The sequence below is a fragment of the Mustela nigripes genome, chromosome 12, assembly GCF_022355385.1.
Source record: "Mustela nigripes isolate SB6536 chromosome 12, MUSNIG.SB6536, whole genome shotgun sequence".
NCBI lineage: Eukaryota > Metazoa > Chordata > Mammalia > Carnivora > Mustelidae > Mustela > Mustela nigripes.
In genome coordinates this window covers 38,710,874-38,736,861 of record NC_081568.1, presented here as the reverse complement: position 1 = coordinate 38,736,861, position 25,988 = coordinate 38,710,874, and the positions used below count along the sequence as shown (strand labels likewise).

Here is a 25,988-nt window from a genome sequence, read left to right as displayed (position 1 = left end):
ATAAATGATAAATACTATATCATTAAAATATATAAATGTTTATATATATAAATGATAAATACTATATCATTAAAATATATAAATGTTTATATATATATTTACACACACACACACTTTGCTTACCCATATACATGTTACACAAAAGCAAAATGAGCAAAAAAACACCAAAATCTTAACAATGGTAAATATAGGTGGTGGGCTTATAGATTCACTGTAGTCTACCTTTTTTTTATACATGTCAAGATTTTAATAAAAAGTTGAAAAATTGGCGAAATAAAGCTTTGCTTCACCTTCAAAAAAAAAAAAAAAAAAAAAGTTGAAAAATTGAGGCACCTGGCTGACTCAGTAGAGCATTCAACTTTAGATCTCAGAGTTGTAGGCTCAAGTCCCATGTTGGGTACAGATTACTTAAAAAAAAAAAGTTGAAAAACTGAAAGAATGAAAAATATTATTAGTATGCTTTATTTACAGAAAAATGGAAAGGAGTAAAAATGTATTTGCTTGAATATGCACAAACTCCAAGCATAAGAAACTAGTAACAATGATTTATTGGGGAGTGGGAAAGCAGTGATAAAGGAGCAAAAGAAATCAGAAACAGGTATGAAAAAGACTCTTACAATTTACTTTATACAGAAGTCTATAACTGCATTATCTCTTCAAAATATTACATTAAAAAGTAATGTAGACCATATTTTTACTCACTGCATGTGGTTACTGTGAGATTAAATGAGACAATGTATATAAAGCTTTTAGTAAGTGCTTGGCACTTGGTCAAGACTCAATAAATGTTAGCTAGTCCAGCTGCTGAAGTAAGGAAAAATAAATCTTCAGTATTAATAGCACCATCTAATACCTACAAGTTCACTTTAATCTATATCCATGGATGGTTAATTGTGCTCTCCAAAAATGGCTACTTATGTATGTTGTCTGAAGCGGCGGGATTTGGAGCTGACGGCCCACAAAGAATTCTTCAGACATCTCTAGTGCAAAAAGGTGTTTTGTTTTAAGATTTTATATATTTGAGAGAGAGAAAGAGAGAGAGTACAAGTAGGGGGAGGGGCAGAGGGACAAGACTTTCTGCTGAGCCCAGAGCAGATGCAGGCCTTGACTCCAGGACCCCGACATGACATCATGACCTGAGCCCAAGTGAGGCACCTCAAAAGGTGTTTTTTAATATTCTCAGTAGCATGAGGCCAGGATCTCTGGGCAGAAAGAACTGTACTGGGATCATAGAGATTGGCCAATTATATACTTTGAAGTTGGGAGGAGGTCAGGGATAGCTTAAGTCTAAGGAATTTTAGAAGCAAGGTTTGTACCTTGAGTGGGCTATCTATTGTTAGGAAAGGGTCATTTATTACTGATCAGAAAAACTCAGTCATGAGACCCTTCAGAAGTCTCAGTGGGCCATACGCTTAGAGGATGGTTACAAAACTAAAACTTGCAGAAGAGAGATAAAAAACAGTTCCAAAGGAATGTTTATATGTTAAAGAAGACTTAAAGGATTCTGGGGAGTCAGGGTAAGATTGCCTCTTACCCTTAGCAAAGTATTAACATCAAGACAGCTGAGTTTCTAGAGAAAGGTTACTCTGTTTCAAGGACTCATCAGTGTGCTGTAAGTAGTAGAGAAATTTTCTTTTGCTTTGTTTCCATATCACTTATAGACATGAATTCCAAATATCACTATCAAAATGTATATCAAAAGATTTTCTTGGGTGCCTGGGTAGCTCAGTTGTTGGGCATCTGCCTTCATCTCAGTTCATGATCCCTGGGGGTCCTGGGATTAAGCCCCACATCGGGTTCCCTGCTCTGCAGGGGGCCTGCTTCTCTCTCTCCCACTCCCCCTACTTCTGTTCTCTCTCTAGCTGTGTCTCTGTCAAATAAAAAAATAAAATCTTTAAAAATATATATTTTCTTGAATGGTGTAAAGCAGGACTGAAATTATTTTTCTTTGGATGCCTGGGTGGCTCAGTCAGTTAAGTGTTTGCCTTCAGCCCAGGTCATGATCCCAGGGTTCTGGTATCAAGTCTCGAATCAGGCTTCTCCCTCTGCCTGCTGCTCCCCCCTCTCCCTGCTGCTCCTTCTACTTGTGCTCTCTTTGACAAATAAATAAAATCTTAAAATATATATATATAGCCTTGATAAAATGAATGATATTTGAAATCTATGATTGCAAGGAAAACCATATGGGCACCACTGAAGAAAGCTTAACAATTTAGCAAGCTCAGCAGCCTACACTTTTAAAACACTCAAGGTCATATGGACCTAGGATCTCCCACTTCAAAGACTATACTGTTTGGACACATACATGGCTCAGTTGGTTAAGGATCTGACTTCTGCTCAGGTCGTGATTTAAGGGTCCTGCCATGGAGCCCACAGCCCTGCTTGTCCCTCTGCCCCTCCCCCTGCTCATGCTTGCTCACCCTCTCCCTCTCTGTCTCTCCCTCCCTCTCTAATAAAATCTTTTTAAAAAGAGAATACACTGTTGTCTGACATAACCATTCTTGCTATCAGACTAATGCTACTGTTCGTATCTAGTAAACCAAGTATCTCATCATAGGGCCTGTGACAAACCTCTTCATGCAGGACCCTGCTACCTGACAACACACCATTCTGCTATAGCGTGCGCTCGCGCGCACGCGCACACGCGCACACACGCACACACACACCCAGAGGCCCAAAATATAGTCACTTATGCTGAGCCAAGTCACCAAACTGGGGCTTAATATCCAACTAACTGTAGCTTCAACTTCCCAGAGAAATGTGGTTTTAAACAGTCAGTTTGGAATTTACTGGTCAGCACCAATGAGGTAATAGGGGCCTTTCTCCATCCCCCAAAGAAAGATGAGATAATCAACCTAATTAGACACCCCCTTCCCTGCCCAAAAGGTGACCTTACCAAAAGAACCCTTTTTCTGTTCATAACCTCCTTATCCTGCTCTTAAAACCCTTTCCCACTCTGTAACCTTTCTACTTGCTAAATAACATGTTGTCTAATTCATGAATCAATTAATAAAGCCAATTAGATCTTTAAAATTTACTTCACTGACTTTCTGCCCTTTAACAATTCTTATCATCAGAAGTTGTTACCATCTACCCTTAGTGAGCTAAGAGATCACCTCCCAGAGCTACTGAGAATATTAAAATCAGGTATAAATGATAATAAGCACTTAGCACAGTTCCTGATCTATTCCAAGTAACATTATTAACAATCTATTATTTTTGAGAAACTAAATTTGTTAAATTAACAATTCCATTTAGAAGTTTTAAGTTTTGAGGGCACCTGGGTGGCTGAGTCAGTTGAGTGTCTTGATTCTTGATTTTGGTTCAGGTCGTGATCTCTGGATAGTTAGATCCAGCCTCACACTGGGCTACCCACTCAGTACAGAATCTGCTTGTCCCTTGTCCTCTGCTCCTCCCTCTCCCCCTCACTTGCACGTCTGCTATCAAATAAATAAAGTTTTAAGTTTTTATTAGATTAACTCTAAAAAGATTCACACCAACTCTAAGACACGGTTGAACTACAAAAAATTTTCAGATTAAAAGCTATAGATATTTGTTACCTGTATCCTGTTTTAGAGCAGTCATTTTTTGAACTCAGACACAAATCAAGTAAAGATTTAGTAATAAATTACTGTAACTAAAGATGAGTTATTAATAAAGGAAAAACTGGAAATATTCTGTACAGGTTTAACCAAGGCAGTACCACTTTGAATACAGTGTTATTTTTTAAGTAATGCATGTTTGTGTAAAGTTAACAGACCTATTAATTTGTTTAAATTCAAATAAGGACAGCTGGGTGGCTCAGTCTGTTACGCATCTGCCTTAGGCTCAAGTCATGATCCCAGGATCCTAGGATGGAGCCCTGCATAGAAAGCCTGCTTCTCCCTCTCCCTCTGCCACTACCCCTGCTTATGCTCTCTCCTGCTCTGTCCAATAAATAAAATCTTTTTAAAAAAATTTTTTAAATAAAAAAATTTTTAAAAGAATCTAAAACAACCAAAAGTATAAAATATGATCTGGACTTTCATCATTTCATAACCACAACAAAATACATATGCACAAGAGCACAAAAGGCTACATAATACAAAGACACACACATACATACACACATAAAACTGCATAGTAGTTTAATAAAGAAAATAGGCTGCTTATTATTCAACTAATCATTTTATAGGCCTTCATGCCTTTAAAAATAAAATAGCAAGCACTATAAAATTTATACAAATCTAGTCAGTCAAACTGTAGACTGATAATCTTTTTTTTTAAGATTTTATTTATTCGACAGACAGAGATCACAAGTAGGCAGAGAAGCAGGCAGAGAGAGAGGGAGGAAGCATGCTCCCTGCTGAGCAGAGAGCCCGATGCGGGGCTCCATCCCAGGACCCTGGGATCATGACCTGAACGGAAGGCAGAGGCTTAACCCACTGAGCCACCCAGGTGCCCCTAGACTGGTAATCTTGAACAAAGTAATTAAAAATCCCACTGACTTCCTTAAGAAAACTGTTTAGCTAAACCTGAGACCACAGACCTAAGTCTATGATGTTTAAATAAATATTGTCATGTGCATATATAATTTTGATTTCAATCACAAAACTAATATAATCAGTAAGAAAATGAAGCATGAAACCAGTACTTTCTCCATTGACTTTTCATAATTTCATTTCATCTTTTAAAAATATACACATTGCGGCACCTGGATGGCTCAATTGCTTAAGCTTCTGACATCAGCTCAGGTTAAGATCTTGGGGTCCTAGGGACGCGTGGGTAGCTCAGTGGCTTAAGCATCTGCCTTTGGCTCAGGTCATGATCCCAGAGTCCTGGGACAGAGCTCCAGGGCAGGCTCTCTGCTCAGTAGGGAGCCTGCGTCTCCTCACCCTCTGCCTTCCTCTCCCTCTGCTCACGTTCTCTCTCTCTTTCTGTGTCAAATAAATAAATAAAATCTTAAAAAAAAAAAACCCACAAAAAATAAAAATTATCTTTGGAAATCCTTTAGGAAGCCCCCACCAGTAAAGATATATTTTTTAAAATTTCGAGTTTTTATTTAAATTCTAGTTAATTAACATATATGATAAAATTGTTTTCAGATACAGAATTGAGTGATTCATCACTTACATATAACACCCAACGCTCATCACAAAGGATATATCATCTCTTCGTAAGCCAGTCCTCTAGCACTGGAACAATTGCTCTTTCTTGATTGGGTACTAAATAATAACTAAGTAGAATAATGAGAGAATTAAGTTGCATTTTTAAATGTTTTTACAACATTTTCATAGCTCAGTGGCTTAAGCATCTGCATTTTCAGGATGCCTGGGTGGCTCAGTTGGTTAGGCATCTGCCTTCAGTTCAGGTCATGATCCCAGGGCCCTGGAATAGACTCCTGCATTTGGACTCCCTGCTCAGCTGGGAGTCTGCTTCTCTCCCTCCTTCTGCTGCTCCCCCTCCTTCTGCTCGCTCTCTCTGTCAAATAAATATATATGTTTTAAAGATTTTATTTATTTATTTGACAGAGATCACAAGTAGGCAGAGAAGCAGGGAAGGCAGGGAAGGCAGGGAAGCAGGCTCCCCGCCGAGCAGAGAGCCCGATGCGGGGCTTGATCCCAGTATCTCATGACCTGAGCCAAAGGCAGAGGCTCTAACCCACTGAGCCACCCAGGCGGCCCCTAAATATTTTTTTTTAAGTTGTGGGGAACACCTGGGTGGCTCAGTGGGTTAAGCCTCTGCCTTTGGCTCAGGTCATGATTTCAGGGACCTGGGATTGAGCCCCTCATCGGGGTCTCTGCTCATCAGGGAGTCTGCTTCCCCCTCTCTCTCTGCCTGCCTCTCTTGTGATCTCTGTCAAATAAACAGTCTTTAAAAAAAAAAAAAAAAGGAACTTCTAAGAAAAGTATATATGATGCAAATGAACTACATTTACACTTTAGTGCAAATAGATGGTAAGTGAAGTCATGGTAGATAATGAGATACAAGACCATATTAGTTTTCTATGGCCACTCTAACAAATTACCACAAAGTTGCTGGATTAAAACATGAATTTATTCTCTTACAGTTCTGGAGGTCAGAAGTCCAAAATGTGTCTCACAGATTTAATAATGTGTCATTCAAGACTGGTTCCTTCAAGAGACTCCAAGAGAGAAGCTGTTTCTTGTCTTTTTTAACTTTTAGAGGCTGCTGGCATTCCCTGGCATATAGTCACATCACTCCAGTTTCTGCTTCCATGGTCACATTTCCTCCTCCTCAGACTCATTCTGAGTCCTTTTTAAGAGAACCACTGTGATTACATTGGGCTTACCAGAATTATCTCCCATCTCAAGATCTCAACTTAATCCTATCTACAAAGTCCCTTTTGCCATCTAATGTAACATTTCACAGGTTCTGAGAGTTAGGAGATAGATATAGTTGGGAAGAAGGAACAACTGTTCAGCCTACCACAGAGTGTACAAAGAATTAAGGTATTAGATGGGACCACATGAATTCATTGTGTCATTATATTTCCTAATGGATATACGTTAGATATAGTCAAGTGCAGATAAAATATTATATAATATAAATTATTTTTAAAAGTATAAAGATCTATTAAATCAAATGACAAATGCTAAAGGCTCAAGGAATGGGCAAAAGATGATGGGACATTCAAAGGTAACTGAGAAGGAGGAAAGCCAAAGTATAAGACAAAGGAAGAATCTTTCAATAATCAGAAAGTCATCTTTTTGGATTGCAACAGTCACATAAGATAAGGACTGAGATGAGTTTATTAATTTAGCAACAGGGTCATTGTCGACCTTGATGAAAGCTATTTCAGTGGAATGGTGAATGCCAAAAATAGACTGCATTGAGCTGAAGAGTGCATGGGAGGTCACAATCTGGAAAAAGCCAGGTGCAGATAATTCTTTTATATACTCATGAATAAAATACTGTAAATAAACAAAATCCAGTTTGCTCTCGTAATCCAGGAAGAAGAACTAAAATCCAGGCAAGACTTGTGAAAGGAAAAAAAGAATGGTGAGGAAGGAAGGAACAGAAAGGGAAGAAAAAAGCCACAGAAGAAAAGAAGAATGATAACGTTATTGTTACAATTTAGCAGGCACTGAGCATACACCAGGCACTGCCCTAAGGACTTCATATACTTTATAAAAGTGATTATGATGTCCATTTTATAAAACGGAAAACAGGCACAAGGTAGGTAGGCAAAGAGCTAGAAAGTGGCATAGGCAGAACATGTACTCCTAACTGCCATGTTGGACTGAAATGTTTGACTGGACTGGTAAATAAAGTAAAGTAGAATAGTTCAAGTATGAGGCTAAGAATATAGCCTGGCAGCATGGCTAATATCAGGAGTTAATACATCTGTATTTAGAAAGCAGTTTTTCCTGTAGTTTGGGTCAAGGACACTAGCAAGAGTTTATTAAGCAGACTGGCCAAATTAACAGTCTGAACTTGGAAGTCGAAAGGTAAATTTGAGACCAAAATAAAAACTTGAGCCCTAATGAGAGGTCACCTACAAGCAGTAACTAAGATGTACTTAAACCATGAACTTCATCAGCAACAGAATAACTATACTTTAAGTCTCAAGGGAAGAGGAAACTGAATTTGTAAAATAACTTCAGATCCAAGTTATATCCATTCCAGAACCAACTATGCATTAAAGTGGTAACTGAAACACATTAGTAAGATAGAAGACAAAGCAACCACCATATTAACAGTCAAAGATGACAATGGGACAGGAGCAAGAGCTTAAATGCAGCTATAGGAAAAAATAATTTTAACTATCTTTGAATCATTAAGGCAGTATCAGTGAAAATATATGCTCAACCCAGAGTATGAGATCATGTAAGTCACCAGTCACTAGCCTTATCTGTTGATATTCTCAAATTCAAAAGGAAATCTGTAAATTGATCTTTGATTGCCTGTCTTGGATGTCAACTACCTAGCACATAGTTCAGCAGTATTCTGCCATCATGAATTCCTTAAACATGGTATTTTACAGAAGAAACCATCTCTTTCCTAAAGAACTTCTATTATTATTTAGTTGAGTTGTAAGACCTCAGTTTCCCAATTCTTTGTCATGTCCTTCAGAGTACTGGTGAATAAAGAAAATTCTAATAAATATGAATTATTTACAAGTCTAGGAATAAACTACAATTGTCAACAGATCACCTAAAATGGGATCATTCATTTTCACAATATGAAATAACACATAAAGCAATTACCTCAGTGCTTAAGTGCTCAATAAATAATAGGTACTAGAATTCTTACTATTAGCACCCTCTGCCCAAAAATCGGTTATAGAGACCCTTGAGTTATAAGGAAACCTATAACAAACACCTTTGGTGCTCATGTCACAAATGCTTGGCCCTATCAGTCATTTGCCACAGCTACAGAAACTCAGACTCAGGTTATCTACCAACATTTCATGTCGAGTGAACCCATAAACTTCAGGTCTTCAGGAGCAGAAGTATAGCTCAAAGTACGGAAGAGTTAATACCTTCCGATCACAGGTAAATGAAAACCAGTGGATAAATGTTCGAGATTTCCATCTTTCAAATGGACAATACCGAGAAGCATTTCTGTATGTTTCTCAGGAGGTTCCAGGGGGAACTGAGCCTCTTTTGCTTACCGCAACAATTTCAGTATCACGCTTTTTTCTTCCTTGTCTATCTCCCAAACTCCAAACTCCTCATACTAGTTCCTATCAACTCAAATAAATCACCTACACACATATCCCCGACTCAGGCTCTACTATAAGAAATGCCAATCTAAGACAAAGCCCATCTACAAGACCCAAGAAATGATCATCTAGCCTTTGCTTGAATACTTCTATCCTACACATTTATCCTCAAAGCAAATGTTCCAAGAAAATATCAAGGCAGATGTTCTAAGTAAAAGCCTATAGAAATGCAGTCTTTTGCAAGTAGAAAAAATATAGAAATATTTGCTGAATGAGTGAATAAACTTTAGCAGACAAAATCCCAAGGTTCATTAAGAAAAAAGGTAGGGGCGCCTGGGTGGCTCAGTGGGTTAAGCCACTGCCTTCAGCTCAGGTCATGATCTCAGGGTCTTGGGATCGAGTCCCGCATCGGGCTCTCTGCTCAGCAGGGAGCCTGCTTCCTTCTCTCTCTCTCTGCCTGCCTCTCAGTGTACTTGTAATTTCTCTCTGTCAAATAAATAAATAAAATCTTTAAAGAAAAAAAAAAAAAGGTAAAAAGGGGCACCTAGGTAGGTCAATCGGTTAAGTGTCTGACTTCAGCTCAGATCCCAGGATCCAGGGATTGAGCCCTGTGTCATGCTCTACATTTAGCAGGGAGTCTGCTTCTCCTTCTACACCTTCCCCTGCTCCTGTGGTCACTCGCTCTCTCTCACATAAATAAAATCATTTTTTAAAAAAAGAAAAAAGGTAAGAAGTCAGCCTACACAATATATACACAAATTATTTGTTCCTGAAAGATTCCTAAAGATATCTCAATATAAAATACTCCCATTCTTGGGATGCCTGGGTGACTCAGTGCGTTAAAGCCTCTGCCTTTGGCTCAGGTCATTATCCCAGAGTCCTGGGATTGAACCCCGAATTGGGCTCTCTGCTCAGCAGAGAGCCTGCTTACCCCTCTCTCTGCCTGCTGCTCTTCCTACTTGTGATCTCTCTCTCTCTCTGTTAAATAAGTAAATAAAATCTTTAAAAAAAAATACTCCTATTCTTAATTTTTGTTCAGGAGACCTAGCTTTCATTACAGCTAATTGCCAGAGTTCTTATATATGTATATACAATAGTTCTTATATATACATATAAGTAGAATTACAAACAATAACATCATTATTATAGTAAACCCTTGGTCTATTTAATTCTCCAAGATTTTTATTTTTTTATTTTTAAAAATTTTATCGATTTATTTAAGAGAGAAGGCATGAGCGGGAGGGGCAGAGGGAGACAGAGAAGCAGATTTTCCACTGAGCAAGAAGCCAGACACAACCTGGGGCTCTGATCCCAGGGTTCTGGGATCATGACGTGAGCTGACGTGAGCTGAAGGTAGACCATTAACCAAATGAGCCGGTCAGGTGCCTCTCTCCAAGATTTTTAAAACTTGGTACCAAAAAAAAGGCTTTTTAGTCTCTCCCTGGTGATAAAGATATGAGCTATAAGCCCAAAAAAACCTTCATCAGCTATGATAACTGCCACATAGGAAAAAACAATCTGAAGTAGTAGCTGTCACTCAAAGAATGACAGAGATAAATTAGAAAGAGCCTGGTAGCTGTCTAGCTCTGGTCCCTGAGACGAGTTAGCTGTACCCTTGCCCTTTCCAGTGCTTGGTAATATAAACCAATTCCCTCATCTTGCATAAGCTGGTCATTTGAGTTTCTAGGTTTCTGTCACCTGTAACTGAGAAAGGTCTAACACAAGAGCTGGTATAAACAAAACATCTTGTAAGATCTAACACTCTCTACAGAAGGGCTACAAAACATGGGATCCATGAATCCCTTAAAAACAGAACTCTGATTTTATATATGAGTACATATTAAAGTTACTAAAATTTTCATCAGTTACTCAAAATAAATCTGACTACCGTATCCTCTAAACAAGTTAAGATTTATTGGTTGGTGATCTAAGTCAGTGACTTAATGTATATCTTTGTATATTTATATGGTCAACAAACTTCCATCTTTTATTAAATATCATGGTTTTCAACCAAGGGCACTTGTACTTTGAAACCCTTTCTCTGTCTCATTTCTAAGATTCTGGTATGTTAATTCATCCCTTCCTTCTACAAAAGTTGAGAATCGGTGGTTTAGAATCTATATGAAGAAATTTTTTGCATCATTTTTACATCTTTTAAATCTATTCAGATGTGCTAAAATACAAGAAATATTAGAATTTAGCTTTTTAAAAAATTATCCTAAAATGTCTGGTCCTGGTAAGGTGTAGTAAGCACACTACTCTGTCTCTCTCACTGACTAGCAGAATACATAGAACTCAGGACAGAATACATAGAACAGCTTTCTGAAGACTAAAAAGCAAACAGCAGGCAGATCAGGGAATATCACCAGAATGTGAAGTATCAACCAAAATAAGTTTATCATATTTTCCCTCCAGTATCCCTTAATGCAGCAAGAAATTAATGAATTTAATGCAGGTGGAAATCCAGGAGTGAACACTTCTCCAAAAGAATCATTCTGACCCAAGGAGCTAGAAAGACAACTAATGGAAATGAACAAGTGTGGAAACTGCCCATGTTTTTCTTCCTTTTCCCATTCTCTCATGCACTGCATGCACAAGCCAAAGGCAATCTCATGGCCACAGGGAAACCTGCAAGAGCCAACATCTGAGGGAAGGAAACCTTCTTCCCCATTTCTCTAAGAAGGCAGGACCAACATACACTGGTTTTTTTGTTTGTTTAGTTTGGTTTGGTTTGGTTTTTTCTGTCTCTCTTTAGCCCCTAACTACAGAACAGAGTAACAAGAGCCACATTTTCTGAATGGAAACTGAAAAGGGAAACCCAGGGAACTGGGTTTTCAGAATCTAATGCAAATAAACTAGAAATTAGTTAACAGAAAAATGAGACGAAGATCTCCAAATACTCAGAAATCAAACAAAAATCTTGAAATAATACACGCATCAGAGGAAGTCTCAAGGGAAATAAGAAAATACTTTAAACTAAATAAAATAAAATACAACGTATCAAAATTATGGCATGAAACCAAAGCAATTCAAAAGAAAAAAGATGGGGAAATACTTCCTAGTTCATTTTAGGAGTCCAGCATTACCCTGATACCAAATCTAAACAGTTCAAAAAAGCAAGTAAGCAAGCAAACAAACTACAGGCCAATATCCTCCATTAACATAAGGCAAAAATCCTCAACAAAGTATCAACAACAGGACCCACAGGAGTTTTATCCTGAGAATGCAAGGCTAGTTCAGTATTTGAAAATCAAGCAATATAATGCACAATATTAACTATCTAAAGAAGAAAACCACGGAAATATGTCAATTGATGCAAAAAAGCCATGAGGTAAACAGAACATCCATTCATGATAAAAACTATTAGCAAACTAGGAATTCCTTAATCTGATAAAAGGCATTTTAAAAAAATGAAGCTAACATTATACTTAATGGTGAAAAACTGAATGTTTTCCCCTAAGATTGATAAATGGCAAGAACATCTACTTTTACTACTCTTAGTTAACATCTTCTGGGAAGATAAAAAGAAACAGCACAGAGACTGCAACAGAAGAAATAAATCGTTCTTATTCACAGACCACATGATTACCTACTTTAAAAAATTCCATAGACTCTATGAAATACTTATAGGACAAATAAATTTAGCAGGGTTATGGGATACAAAGTCATTACACAAAATCAGTCCTTTTTTTTTTTTTTTTAAAGTAAGCTCTATGCTCAATGTGGGGCTTGAAATCATAACCTCAAGATCCATAGTTGCATACTCTACCCACTGAGCCAGCCAGGTGCCCTAGAATCTCCTATTTCTGCATACAGCAATGTAGTATTAAAAACTGAAAATGTAAAAACAATGCAATAAATAAATAAATATAATGATATCTACCATAGCTCCCCAAAACTGAGATGCTTAGACATGGATCTAACAAAACAGCTGTAGGATCTGAACATTCAAAACTAAAATTAAAAATTTTTTTTTTGATGAAGACAATCAATAAATGAAACACACCATGTTTACAGACTGGGAGACTCAACATAGTAAGAAGGACAATTCTCATCAAATTAATCTATAAATATAAAGCAATACCAATCAAAATCTCAACTGGATTTCTATAGATATTAATAAGTTGATTCTAAAATTTAGAAGGAAAAGGCAAAGAAACTAGAATACCTAAAAATTTTTGAAAAAAATGAAATTGGAAAAATCATAATCACTCAATTATAACACACATTTACTACAAAGCTATAGTAATCAAGACTTTGTGGTACTGCCAAAGGGATTTAGATCAATGGAACAGAATGGAGAATACAGAAACAGACACAGACAAATATAACCAAATGATTATTGATACAGGTGCAAAAGCAATTCAAAGTAAAAAGGATGATCTTTAAGGGTGCCTGCCTGGCTCAGTCAGTAAAGCATTCAACTCTTGATCTTGGGGCTGTAAATTCAAGCTCCATGTTGGATTAGAGATTATTTAAAACCTTTAAAAAAAAAAAAAAAAAGGCAGTCTTTACAATAAATGGTGTTGAACAAGTACACATTCATATGCAAAAAAATTAACCTCGGGGCGCCTGGGTGGCTCAGTGGGTTAAGCCGCTGCCTTCGGCTCAGGTCATGATCTCAGGGTCCTGGGATCGAGTCCCGCATCGGGCTCTCTGCTCAGCAGGGAGCCTGCTTCCCTCTCTCTCTCTGCCTGCCTCTCCATCTACTTGTGATTTCTCTCTGTCAAATAAATAAATAAAATCTTTAAAAAAAAAAAAATTAACCTCAAATTAAACCTCACACTTTATATAAAAATTCACTCAAAATGGATCATAGATCTGAACATAAAACATTACTTCAAAACTTTGAGAATACAAAAAATTCTTCCTGACCAGGGGTTGTTACCCAACATATAGCTAACTAAGGAAACGCAAGGGTAAACCCTGACACTGCCACAGTCATCTGCTCCTCCAAGGGAATCCCAAGGGGGTTGCCAACATTATTTCCAAATAAACTCAGATAAACTCATCTCAAGAAAAGCCAGTAACTCAATAGACAAGGGTTTGGTAAAGAGAAAGGGAGAAATTTACTTTGGGTGCCAACAGACAGGGTAGGTGGCAAGCTTGGGCCTTAACAACCAATCTCTCCAACAGCAAGATAAACACCCCGAGTTTTATACAAAGAGTTTAGGGGGGATATGGGTGAGAGAGCAGGCAGAGAGTGTGTGATAATTATGAGGGAGGGTCAGCTCAGGGCCTAGAGACGGAATGGGTAGGATGTAGTTTTTTAGCCATTCTGTTGCTATCCAGTCTTTTTGGTCTGATGGTTGAAATGCTTAGGTCTTTGCAAAATTTCTCCGTCAGTGCCTCAAGAAAGTGCAGTGAGAAATTCAGCTGTTGGGAGTCTACAGCTGAGCAAGAGAGTTCATTGACAGGGTTAGGCAGAGTTCTTAGGATAACCAAAGTACAGGTCATAAAAGAAAAAAAAACTAGTAAAGGATACTTTATCAAAATTAATACTTTTACTCTATAAGATACCATTAAAAGAATGAAAAGAGGGGTGCTGGGTGGCTCAGTGGATTAAAGCCTCTGCCTTATGCTCAGGTCATAGGATCAAGCCCCATATCCATCCGGCTCTCTGCTCAGCAGGGAACCTGCTTTCCTCTATCTGCCTGCCTCTCTGCCTACTTGTGATCTCTGTCTGTCAAATAAATAAATAAAATCTTAAAAAAAAAAAAAAGAATGAAAAGAAAAGCTACGGAATGGGGGAAAATATTTACAAATCACATACCTGTCAAAAGGCTTATATTCAGAATATTTTAGGAACTCTCAGAGCTCAACAATAAGAAAACAAACAGTCTGGGGCACATCAGTGGTGCAGTCAATTGGGCATTTGACTCTTGGTTTCCACTCGGGTTATGATCTAGGGCCAGGGGTCCTGGGATCTAGCCCCACGCAGGGCTCAGCACAGAGTTTCCCTCTCCCTCTATCCCTCTCTGTAGCATGCATGAATTCTCTAAAATAAATAAATCTTTAATAATAAAAAGGAAAACAGCCCAATTAAAAATGAGCAGAAGATATAAACAAACATTCCCTAATATTCAACATCATTAGCCATCAGGGAAATAGATATAAACCACAATAAGTTACCTATCACAGAAATACAAATCAAAACCACTGGATACCATTTCACACTCAACTAGGATGGTTATAATAAAACAGTAACAAGTGTTAGCAAGGTTGTGAAGACACTGGAACCCTCATTCACTGCTAGTAGGAATATAAAATGATACAACCACTTTGGAAAGAGTCTGGCAGTTACTCAAAAGACCAGAGCTATAACATTATCCAGCACATTTAATTCTTCTGTATATCCCCAAGAGAATAAAAACATGTCTACACAAAAACTTGTATATGTTTCATAGGTCATTATTCGTAATAGTCTAAAGTGAAAGCAACCCCAATGTCCATCAAGAATGAAAAAATAAAATGTGGTATGTCCATACAACAGAATATTATTATATCAATAAAAAGGAATAAAGTACTGATACATGCTACAACTTAGACAAACCTTGAAAACATTATGCTAAGTAAACAAAGCCCATCACAAAAGATCACATGTGATTCCATTTGTATGAAATGTCCAGAGCTGACAAATCTACAGAGACAGAAAGTATATTAATGGCTACCTAAGGCTGGGGAAAGGGAGAAACAGGAATTAATAGTGCGTGGGCACAGACTTTCTTTTTGGGGCCATAAAAATGTTCTAAACTGACAATGAATCGTTGTACAACTCTGTAAATATACTAAACCCATCAAATTTTGAGTGAATTTTATGACCTACATTATTTTTCAATAAACTTATTATTTAAAAACCACAATGAAAGGACAGCTCAGTGGCTCAGTCAGTTAAGCATCTGACTTTGGCTCAGTTCATGATCTAAGGATCCTGGGATCAAGCCCATGGAGGGTTCCACATTCAGTGGGAAGTCTGCTTGTCCCTCTGCTGCCCCCTCCCAGCTTATGCTTTCTCTCTTTTTTGTTTTCCTCTCTCAAATAAAATCTTTTTAAAAAATGAAATAAAAAAGTAAAAACCAGAACGAAGTTATCATTATACACCTAATGTATAAATGTATAAATTATATGTATAAATATATAAATGTATGTATATGTATAAATTAAATATATAAATGGCTAAATTAGGGGCGCCTGAGTGGCTCAGTGGGGTAAGTCTCTGCTTCCACTCAGGTAATGATCTCAGTAAGGGTCCTAGGATCAATCCCTGCATCAGGCTCTCTGCTCAGTGGGGAGCCTACTTCCCCCTTTCTCTCTGCCTGCCTCTGTGCCTACTTGTGATCTTTCTCTCTGTCAAATAAGTAAGTAAAAATCTTAAAAAGAAATAAAATGGCTAAATTAAAAATACTGACAATATAATGCCAATGAGGATGCAGAGCAACGAAACTTTCATACATCCCTGGTGGAAAAGCAAAATGGTACAACGACTCTAAAAAATGTTTTAGCAGTACATTATAAAGTTAAACATGTTACCAATGACCCAGGAATCTCCCTCCTGAGTAGCTAACTCTAGAGAAATGAAATCATGTTCACATAAACTTCAGTACACAAATGTTTATAGTGGCTCTATCTGTAACTGTCAAAACCCAGAAATGATCCAAATGCCCTTCAAGGGGTCAATGGATAAACTGTGGGGTACATCCACACAATAAAATATGTACTACTTAGCAATAAAAATAATAGACTACTGATAAACACAACAACTTCCATGCATCTCATTATGCTGAGTGAATGAAACCAATCTTCTCAAGACTGTATTATGGTTCCATTTATATTACAGTCTCAAAATTACAAAACTATGGGGCGCCTGGGTGGCTCAGTCTGTTAAGCATCTGCCTTCAGCTCAGGTCATGATCCCAAGGTCCTGGGATGGAGTCCTGCATCAAGCTCCTTGATCAGCTGTGAGTCTGATTCTCCACCCCCCCCCCCCCCCCGCTCTGCTCCGCTCCTGCTCTTTCTATTTTCAAATAAGTAAATAAATAAATAAATAATCTTTTAAAAAAAGAAGAGATAACTTACTGCCAGAGATTATAAGAGCTGAGAGGCATAACAGGAGGGAGTTTTTTGGGGTGATGAAGTCTTTTGGTATTCTGTACCCTGATTATTGTGGTAACTTCACACAAATCTATACATGTACTAAATTCTAAAAACTAAAAAATTTCAAAAGGAAAAAGTGAATTTTTCTTTATAATTTTATTTTTTTTAAAAGATTTTATTAATTTATTTGATAGAGCTAGAGAGCACAAGCAGCGACAGCAGCAGAAAGAGAAGGAGAAGCAGGTTCCCCGCTAAGCAGGGAGCCCAATATGGGGCTTGGTTCCAGGACCCTGAACCCATAATTCATACTAAAAGCAGACACTCAACTGACTGAGCCTCATAGGTGCCCCTTTTCTTTAAAATTTTAAAGATAAAATTTTATTTCTTTTTTTAAAAGATTTTATTTATTTGTCAGAAAGAGCCTGGAGCATAGACTTACAGGCAAGAATGAGTAATGACAAAGGTTTTCAATTATCCAAAAGGCTGACATATGCATGGGGTTAGAATTTTTCTGTGTAGTATTAGAGGGAAATATCATTTACCAACGAATCCAAAAGTACAAAGGATTTTTTAGGGCTTCCCGAAATTCGGCATTTATTCTTCAATTCTTAGACAATCAAGAAGCAGGAAATTCTAGAAATCCTTGCATTAAACAAAAGGTCAGGCAGGATGATCCTACAGTTTTCTCCCAACTCAAACACTGTATGAATCTATGGACTGTAACTTCTACAGTTAACCTATTAAAGCAGAAGGCACTGAACATCTAAAAAGGCAACTTATCCTGTCAAAATATCACCTTTCACTGCATAAAGGTAAACACTATATAGCACTTTCAGTTACAAATTTTGAAAAAGACTAAATAAATACAAAATCTTAACAAAAGCCATATTGAGGCCTATTTTATTTCCCCAAATCTGATTTATTCTAAGGATATTAAAATTAAACTCAAATTACTAATGCCTAATTAAATATAATTTCATTAGGCTTAAAAGGCAGAAGTTATAAATATCAATTTCATGCAAATTTCTATAAGTATAGTGAAGAAATCTCCTGAAAAAGAAGTGTTCTTTCCACACAAAAAGTGGTAGTCCTCAAAAGAGCCAAAACATCTGCATTCACTTTAAAGCTCATCAAGACAGACTGACATTTTTAGGAGAAGCATATGGCTTGCTGAACAGTCATCTAGAACAGGATCTTTTGTCCAGTAAACCCTATTCAAGGACCATTTCCTTATGTATGGAGTGGCTGAATAAAGGAAAGAACATATTTTCAAGTCCTAGAAAACACAAAGAAATAAACTCTTCATCTAGCTTTGTTAAGGATATAGCAAAACATATTACAAAAGCAGCCAGATCTTTACTGTGCTCTCAATATCTGAAACAATTCTAAGAAAACACTGAAACAAAAGAACTCTAGAAAAGCATGCAACTTTCTTAGAGAACTGTATCTAGCCAAAGACCACCTCCCTAAAAAAGGCATTTCCATTTTAAAGGATAAAACACTTTCTTCTTAAAACTTAGAAGGGCAGAGTTCAACAGCTGCGCTGTATTAAACCTGAGACCTTCCAAAAGGAAGAACAAGAGTCTCTAGAGAGCCAGTAACATGGCCTGCTTTCTCCAAAATTATCAAAATGCCTGCTCTGCCTCAAAGAAATATTTCTCCAAGAAAAAGCCTCCATACAGTGCATGGGTAAAAAGCAGAAAACTTTAGATTAGGGAATATGCAAAAATGGGAGAATTTTTGTTTGTTTCTGGAAATCTCCAACCTTTCCCTCAAGGAAAAATGCATTTTGAAAGTCTTTCAAGATATATAGCATGGAAACTATTTTAAAACACAAACAATAATTTTCAGCCCTAGCTTCCCATCAGAATCACCACGGAGCTAAACCTCAACCTAAATTTATTGAACTACTATAAACTGGAGCCAAGGCATCTCAATTTTTTATGCACACAACAGGTGATTCTGAGGCACAGCAAGGGTTTAAAAAGCACTAAACTAGAGCAAGATCCCATAAAAGAAAAAATTAAGTCTAATGAGTAAAGGCAAAAAAAAAAAAAAGTCACATTTGACAACTAGCTAGTTCTAAAGAACCTAAGGTTGTATTCACCTTATCAAAATAAGACAACAGAAAGGAAATCTAAAACAGGAATTCTAAATTGCTCTCCTGCCACTATTTAAAAGACAAGACTTAAATAGTTTGCTAAGTATCCAAATATTTAGATGAAAGTCATTGTGAAGGATCTAGTCACTCCATCATAATTCAGGTACAGTAAGGTTCCATGAGGGTCTTTGGATACTGTAAACTAAAAAAAAAAGTTATAATAAGAGTGCATGTATTATATGTAATTATCTGTCAACCTTAAGAAAGCTCAAGGTTTGTTTGTTTTTTTAAGATTTTTTTCAAAATTATTTATTTATTTATTTATCTGACAGAGATCATAAGCAGGCAGAGAGGCAGGCAGAGAGAGGGAGAGAGGACGAAGCAGGCTCCCCGCTGAGCAGAGAGCCCGATGTGGGGGCTCGATCCCAGAACCCTGGGATCAGGTCGGACCCTGGGATCATGACCTGAGCGGAAGGCAGAGGCTTTAAACCACTGAGCCACCCAGGCGCCCCAAAGCTCAAGGTTTTAATCACAGCAAAATAAATTTCAGCCATCATCAGAGCTTCATTAAGCCTACTTTGTTTTACACAAAATCCTAACAGTTTTACTTGCTTGATATTCAAACTTATGATAAATGAAAAAGGATAGTGAAACTGCTAAAGAGAAGTGAATCAGTCAAAGGAGGACATAAAAACACTATTAGAAAGCAGACAAAAGAATTCAGAAAGTATAGCAAACACTTGATAGTTTTTAAAGGAATAAGAATACAATATCTTTTTTCTCATGATCACTTTAATAAGAAAAAAAGAGAAACAGGTTCAGTTTACCTTGTTTAATACATGTATCTCAAGAGTTTTTTATAAGAGGGTAAGAAAGTATAATAATCAAGTCACATATAAAAAGTTTCTCACCAAAAATCATTACCAAACTTAAGAGAACAAAATCCTTACTATAAAAAAATAAAACAAAAAAAACTAATTTCTCAACTGGAGACTCTCACTGTACAAAAGGAACAGTAGAGTGAAAGTAAAGAGCATCAGATAGTTTCTCAAAGATATTTTGCTAAAATAAAAACAGAAGACACCAAGGTTTTAATTTTCTATTATCACACCTGTATTTCTCACTACTAAAGTCAAGACATTCCTTTAGACTGCTAAACCGGACTATTTCCTAGCAATGTAAATTTTAAAATCTGTTTTCTCATCTGTATGTCTGAAAAATGAGAAAAACAAGAACACCTAAGTTCACAGGATTACTGTGAAAAATACAGAATATAATGCAGGTGAAGTAGTGGCACAGTGGCTAATACAGAGTGAGGAATAAATGTCAGCTATTAGTAATTTGTGCTCAGAACAAATACCATAAAAATGATTCTCAACTTTCACCAAGGGATTTACTTTAGAAGCATCTCCATTTGAAATTGCCTTATTCTTTATTCATCCCATACCAAGAAAACATGTATTAATTAGAAAGGAATCAAATTGCTCCTTCTTTCTCCATTAAGCCAAACATAAAATTAATTAACTTTTAAAAAACTTCATGTAAAGTGGTTTGCAGAACACAAATCTAACAATCACATTTAGTTACTATTATTCCAAAAAAATTATCATGTTCCATGAATACCCTTTCCCAAGAAAATTCATTTCCACCTCTTTTTAAAAATTTGAATATAAGAATCAGGACATTTGTCAAGGAAATTTACGAGTTCAAAAAAAATCTGTAAGACAACTTCAATCCAGAAGCATAACACAGTTTTAGGTTAATATCCTAAACTAAGACCACCTCAAGTAATTAAAAAAAAGTATGTCCTGTAGATATTTTATATTCACATTTATGTAGGTGAGTTGTAGGTTATAGGTTAGTTATAGGTTATGTAGGTTAGTTATATATTAGGTAGTTATATTCACATTTATGTAGCTTCCTTGGCTTTCATTGACAAGGCTACTAATAGAAATAGTACCCATGGCTTCCTGTTTTTCCTCACAATCACACATCTCTAAATATGTATTTGCTCATCTATGTGATAAACATTTACCTATTATGTGTGTGCTATTACATGGGTGTCATGAAGTATACAAAAATACAAAAAACTTTGCAGTCAAAAAAATTTTCCAGCACTACAAAAGCCAGTGGCCTCACTACTGATTATCAGTCCATGTGCTAAAAATTACTCATTTACAAGTGTGTGTACATGTACATGTGTAACGAAAGGATCAGTATAGGTTGTTATGCTGAGGCAACTACCAATCTAAATATCTTTGTAACATACAACAAAGATTTATTTCTTAGTGACTTTATATTTTACACAATCTGTTAAGAACCAGCTTCTATCTTTGCTCCATGTGCTCTTCATTCCAGAATCTAAGCTAAAAGAAAAATATCCCACCTAAAATGTCTACCTCATAGGCAGAGGGAAAAGAGACATGGTAAAACATAGGACAGGTCCTATAGCTTTTGCCTGACATGGTGTATTATTGCCAGTAACATTACATTGGCCCAAACAAATCACTTGGCTAAGGAGGCAGTGGTGTATAATCCTGCACAGGGAACAGAGGCAAGTATTTTAAACAATAACAGCAATAACAGCAATTACCACAATATCACAAGATTAAAGAAAAGAAACATGGTCAGATATTCAAACCAAAAATAAAAGTAGAGTTTATTTAGGTAAGATTTACTATGTACCAGACACTGTGATGAATGTATTAAAATATTTAATTCTAAGAAGAATTCAACAAAGATGTCCACTACTGAAGAAAATAGACCAATTAAAGGTATTTCTTTTTTTTTTTTTTTAAAGATTTTATTTATTTATTTGACAGAGAGAAATCACAAGTAGATGGAGAGGCAGGCAGAGAGAGAGAAGGAAGCAGGCTCCCTGCTGAGCAGAGAGCCCGATGCGGGACTCAATCCCAGGACCCTGAGATCATGACCTGAGCCGAAGGCAGCGGCTTAACCCACTGAGCCACCCAGGCGCTAAAGGTATTTCTTAATGAGGAAAATAAGCAAAACAATGAAATCTATTAGAAGACATTTTAGTGGAGCCTTTGTGGCTCAGTCAGTTAAGCTTCCGACTCAATCTCAGCTCAGGTCTTAATCTCACGGTCCTGAGTTCAAGCCCCACCTTGGACTCAGCACTGGGCATGGAGCCTACTTAAAAAAAAAAGAAAAGAAAAGAAAAAAAAAAGACACTTTAGAGATACTTCAAGCTCACTGAACTTGGCTTTGGCATGTTTTAAAGAAAGCGAAAGTAGCTGCACTTCAGAGAGGAATTTATCCAGCTTATCTGAAATGAAGCCATCAACTGATTTATATGTCCTAGACGTTTCTCAAAATGGGCTAAGACAATTTCACAGCAAGGTGTAACATACACAGAACTCTTGTCAACCTTGGGACTGTCATCTTTAGCACATCTTACTCAACGGAGGGTCCTGGAGAACCTCATAATTTCATACTGGCTTCTCCAATGCTGAAAAAGAAAATAGGGCAGCACAAGAGCCAGAGATAGGAGCACAAAAGAAGCCTCCCAAAGGGGCGCCTGGGTGGCTCGGTGGGTTAAGGCCTCTGCCTTCGGCTCATGTCATGATCCCAGGGTCCTGGGGTGGAGCCCCAGGGCAGGCTCTCTGCTCAGTGAGGAGCCTATTGCTCCCTCCCCCTCTGCCTGCAGCTCCTACTCTGACAAATAAATAAATAAAATATTTTTTTTTTTATGAGAAATAATGAAACAAGGCTAGGTAAGTATACATGAACAGGTTAAAGAAAACAAAAACCACTGTATCAAGCACAGAGTCCAAAGTATTGCTATTTTGAAACAGTGTACCATGTTACCTAGCTTTTAACCCACTGAGCCATCTAGGTACCCCTTTACCTGGCTTTTAAATTAAAATCCTAAGTAGTTAAATTTACCCTGGACAATTCCATAGGTAAGTCCAGGAAAGTAAGAATAAATGTATGCCATTGACTCAGGTTTCCCCTCCTCACTCAATCCAGGGAAATGAGAAGCATGTGGAAACTATGACATTCTAGAGCATGAGCTCATTAACTAGATCAACTGAATCATCTATACTGTTTAAATCATTTTTCACCCTTATGTATGTTATTGGGTTTTTTGGTTTGCTTTTGTTTCTTACGGATGTACTATAGTTAATTTAATACAGGCTAACGTAACTTCGTCTTTCCTTCTACTCCTCTTTCTTCAGTATTTGTTCATTACTCCCCTTCTTACCAACTGCCTGATTCTACTCTCCCTCATTTTATTCAAGTGATCTGAAATGTTACATTATTTGTAAATGTTTTAGAAGTATTACAATAAAAAGAATTTTAGATTTAAATTATCCAGTTTATTAGTTGTCTTTCCACCCACAAACTTTTCAGATCCTCATTATCTCCGAATCATATTGGAAAGAGAAAACTTAACAATGAAAAGCCAATAATATGTAAAAGTGAAGGGCTATAAATTTGCCTCAAGGGAGAGATGACCATAAACTCTCTGGGTTAAAAAAAAAAAAAAAGTGTTACAGGGGCGCCTGAGTGGCTCAGTGGGTTAAGGCCTCTCTGCCTTCGGCTCGGTCATGATCTCGGGGGTCCTGGGATCGAGCCCCACATCGGGCTCTCTGCTCAGCAGGGAGCCTGCTTCCCCCTCTCTCTCTGCCTGCCTCTCTGCCTACTTGTGATCTCTGTCAAATAAATAAATAAAATCTTAAAAAAAAAAAAGTGTTACAGAAAGCAAATAAATAAGGACACGTGGCTGGCTTAGTCAGTAGGGCATGCGACTCTTGATCTCAGGATTTTGAGTTCAAGCACCTTACTGGGCGTAGAAGTTACTTAAAAATAAAATCTTTAGGAGTGCCCAGGTGGCACACTTGGTTAAAAATCTGACTCTCGGTTTCAGCTCAGGTCATGACCCCAGTCATGATCACAGGGTCGTGGAACTGAGCCCTGAAATAGGCTCCAAGCTGAGACTCTTCCTCCTTCTCATTCTGCCCCTCCCCTCTCTGAAATAAATTAATGTTTTTAAAAATTAAAAAATAAAATCTTTTTTAAAAAGACAAATGTGTCATTTGGCTTGTGTTAAAAATTTGTTTTCCTTAGCAAAGTTTTTTAAAGTGTGAAACAGAGGTTACCATATATGATGTAATATTTTATTTTCAAATCTCTTCTAACACATTTGCAAGCAGAAACTCTTCAAATCTTTATGAGTAGTACTAATTATCATCAGTTTCCAAAATCCAGTATCTTACTTCAACTACAACAATAGCTGACAAAATGGCTGTGACTTAAGCTTAAATATACAGTCATGTCTTAATTAGTCATGCACCAGTGGATCCTTCAAATTTGAGTTCTAAGGCTACTATGAATACATTACTTGGGAATGCAAAATTAATCTCCATAATGTCTAGGAGAACAAGAACTAAACTAGATCACCTCTCTTACAGTGGAAGTCAATCGGTGGGGCATTTTAGAGAAGCACTTTCCATTCTTCAAGTTCCCCATACATAAAATAGTTAACTACAAACTTGGTTAACTAATCTTAGCATCCTTATTTTCCAAGGACCAAATATCATGTATATATCCACTACCGCCTTCAAAGCTTTTCATAAGCCATTGAACCTACCCACAACATCCTCTTCTTCTCCCCATGCCCCCAACACCCACTATTTAAAACTTAATAAAATCTACCTCTAAAAATCCTTTCCAATTAACTCTAGATCTAACTCTCTGCATTCCCTTTATATTTTAATATAACACTAAATTAAGTAACATTTGACTAAGCCAATTTTTAACCATCCCCATGTGTCCATACAGTCTTTCCATGTTATTCTAAGCTCTTAGAGTAATCTCCAGAGCATGCATAAAAATATTCAATATATGCCCTGATTTCTAATAAGCAGCGAAAATAGCGATAAAACCTAATTCTTCGCAAATAAAAATACTAGTGTGTGTGTTGTTGTGTTAGCAACATACAGTCAGGAAAATTCGAAAAAACAGGGAAATCGACAATTAATGCAGCCGGAAAAAAAATATCACTATCACAAAAACGCTTCAAAGCAGAACAATAATAGCAAAAAATCTCTGAAATATTATGAAGCTTTAATAAAATTCTGGACAGGAAACTTGCCGACATTACCACCAGCCTTTAAAAAATTACCTTCCAGTATTACTAACAGTGATATGCTCAGTAACCATGAATTTCAACCAAGCAGTCTGATGAACAATCTTTCTGTACAGAAACCCACTAACACCACTTAAAACCGTGTTAAGGGAGAGAGGGATCTAACCTTCCAACAGGGAGGCGTGTTGGGCAAACAGGTGAAAAAATGGGTAAGTGCGGAAAGTGGAGAGGAAAATCAGACTCCTCCCCTTCTCTGGCGGCTAAAGCTCGGCTCGCAGACCCCGAGACAACCCCACCCCCACGGACCCTCTCTCACAGCAACAGTCCAAAACCTTCCAAGAAATCATGCGTCCTCCTCCCCCATCCCCGCATTCACGCCCCCACTCGCCTGGCCAGCGCCCCTGAATCGCAGCTAGTCCCAAATCCGCCTGCCCTTTCCAGAGGAAGGGGTCAGCAGAGAACGCTTTCCCCGAGGCCTTCTCCGGGACCCAGCCAGCAGAGACCCCCCGCAAAAGTGGAGAGACCCCAGAAGCTTGAAAAAGAAGCCTGACAATCCTGTTACCTGCTAGGAACCCTGGAAACGGAAATGGCAGCTACAGCCACTGCCCTTTTCCCCCACAACATTTGCCTCAGCGCCTCTGACATTGAGACCGCCGCCATCTTGCTGCAGGCAAACGCCTGGACGGATCTCCGGAAGGGACAAACTTCCTTCGTTCTCAAGGTTCTGTAACCACAATGTAATAGAGTGGGTTTTTGTTTATTTCACTTGTGTTTGTCGTTTTGTTAAATACTGGAATTTAGAAAAGAGGTGAAAGGTTTCACTGACAGATAAGAAGGAAAATGAATGCAGCAATGCAGCAGTGCATTAAGTGTAAACATCACCTCCACAAATTGTAATCCTTGTTTGTTGTTAGGACTAGTTATTTAATGAAGACACGTCCCCCCCCCCCCCCCGCCCCAAACAACCTGGAAAATTTAAACACCTGCAACTCATAATTTTTTCAAAGGACTGA

The 25,988-nt window shown here is 37.5% G+C and overlaps 1 protein-coding gene across 2 annotated transcripts in view; it reads right to left on the bottom strand.

The window, feature by feature from the left end:
* The window catches only part of NDUFS4 (NADH:ubiquinone oxidoreductase subunit S4), a 114,381-nt gene extending 88,708 nt beyond the window's left edge, over positions 1 to 25,673 (bottom strand). The window contains exon 1 of one of the 2 annotated variants that reach the window (XM_059417112.1): positions 25,538 to 25,673. In XM_059417112.1, coding sequence (XP_059273095.1) covers positions 25,538 to 25,635 — 98 coding nt within the window. In that variant the 5' untranslated portion in view covers positions 25,636 to 25,673. The remainder of the gene's footprint in view (positions 1 to 25,537) is intronic. The other variant, XM_059417111.1, reaches the window with a different exon arrangement.
* Between the last annotated feature and the right edge of the window lie 315 nt (positions 25,674 to 25,988).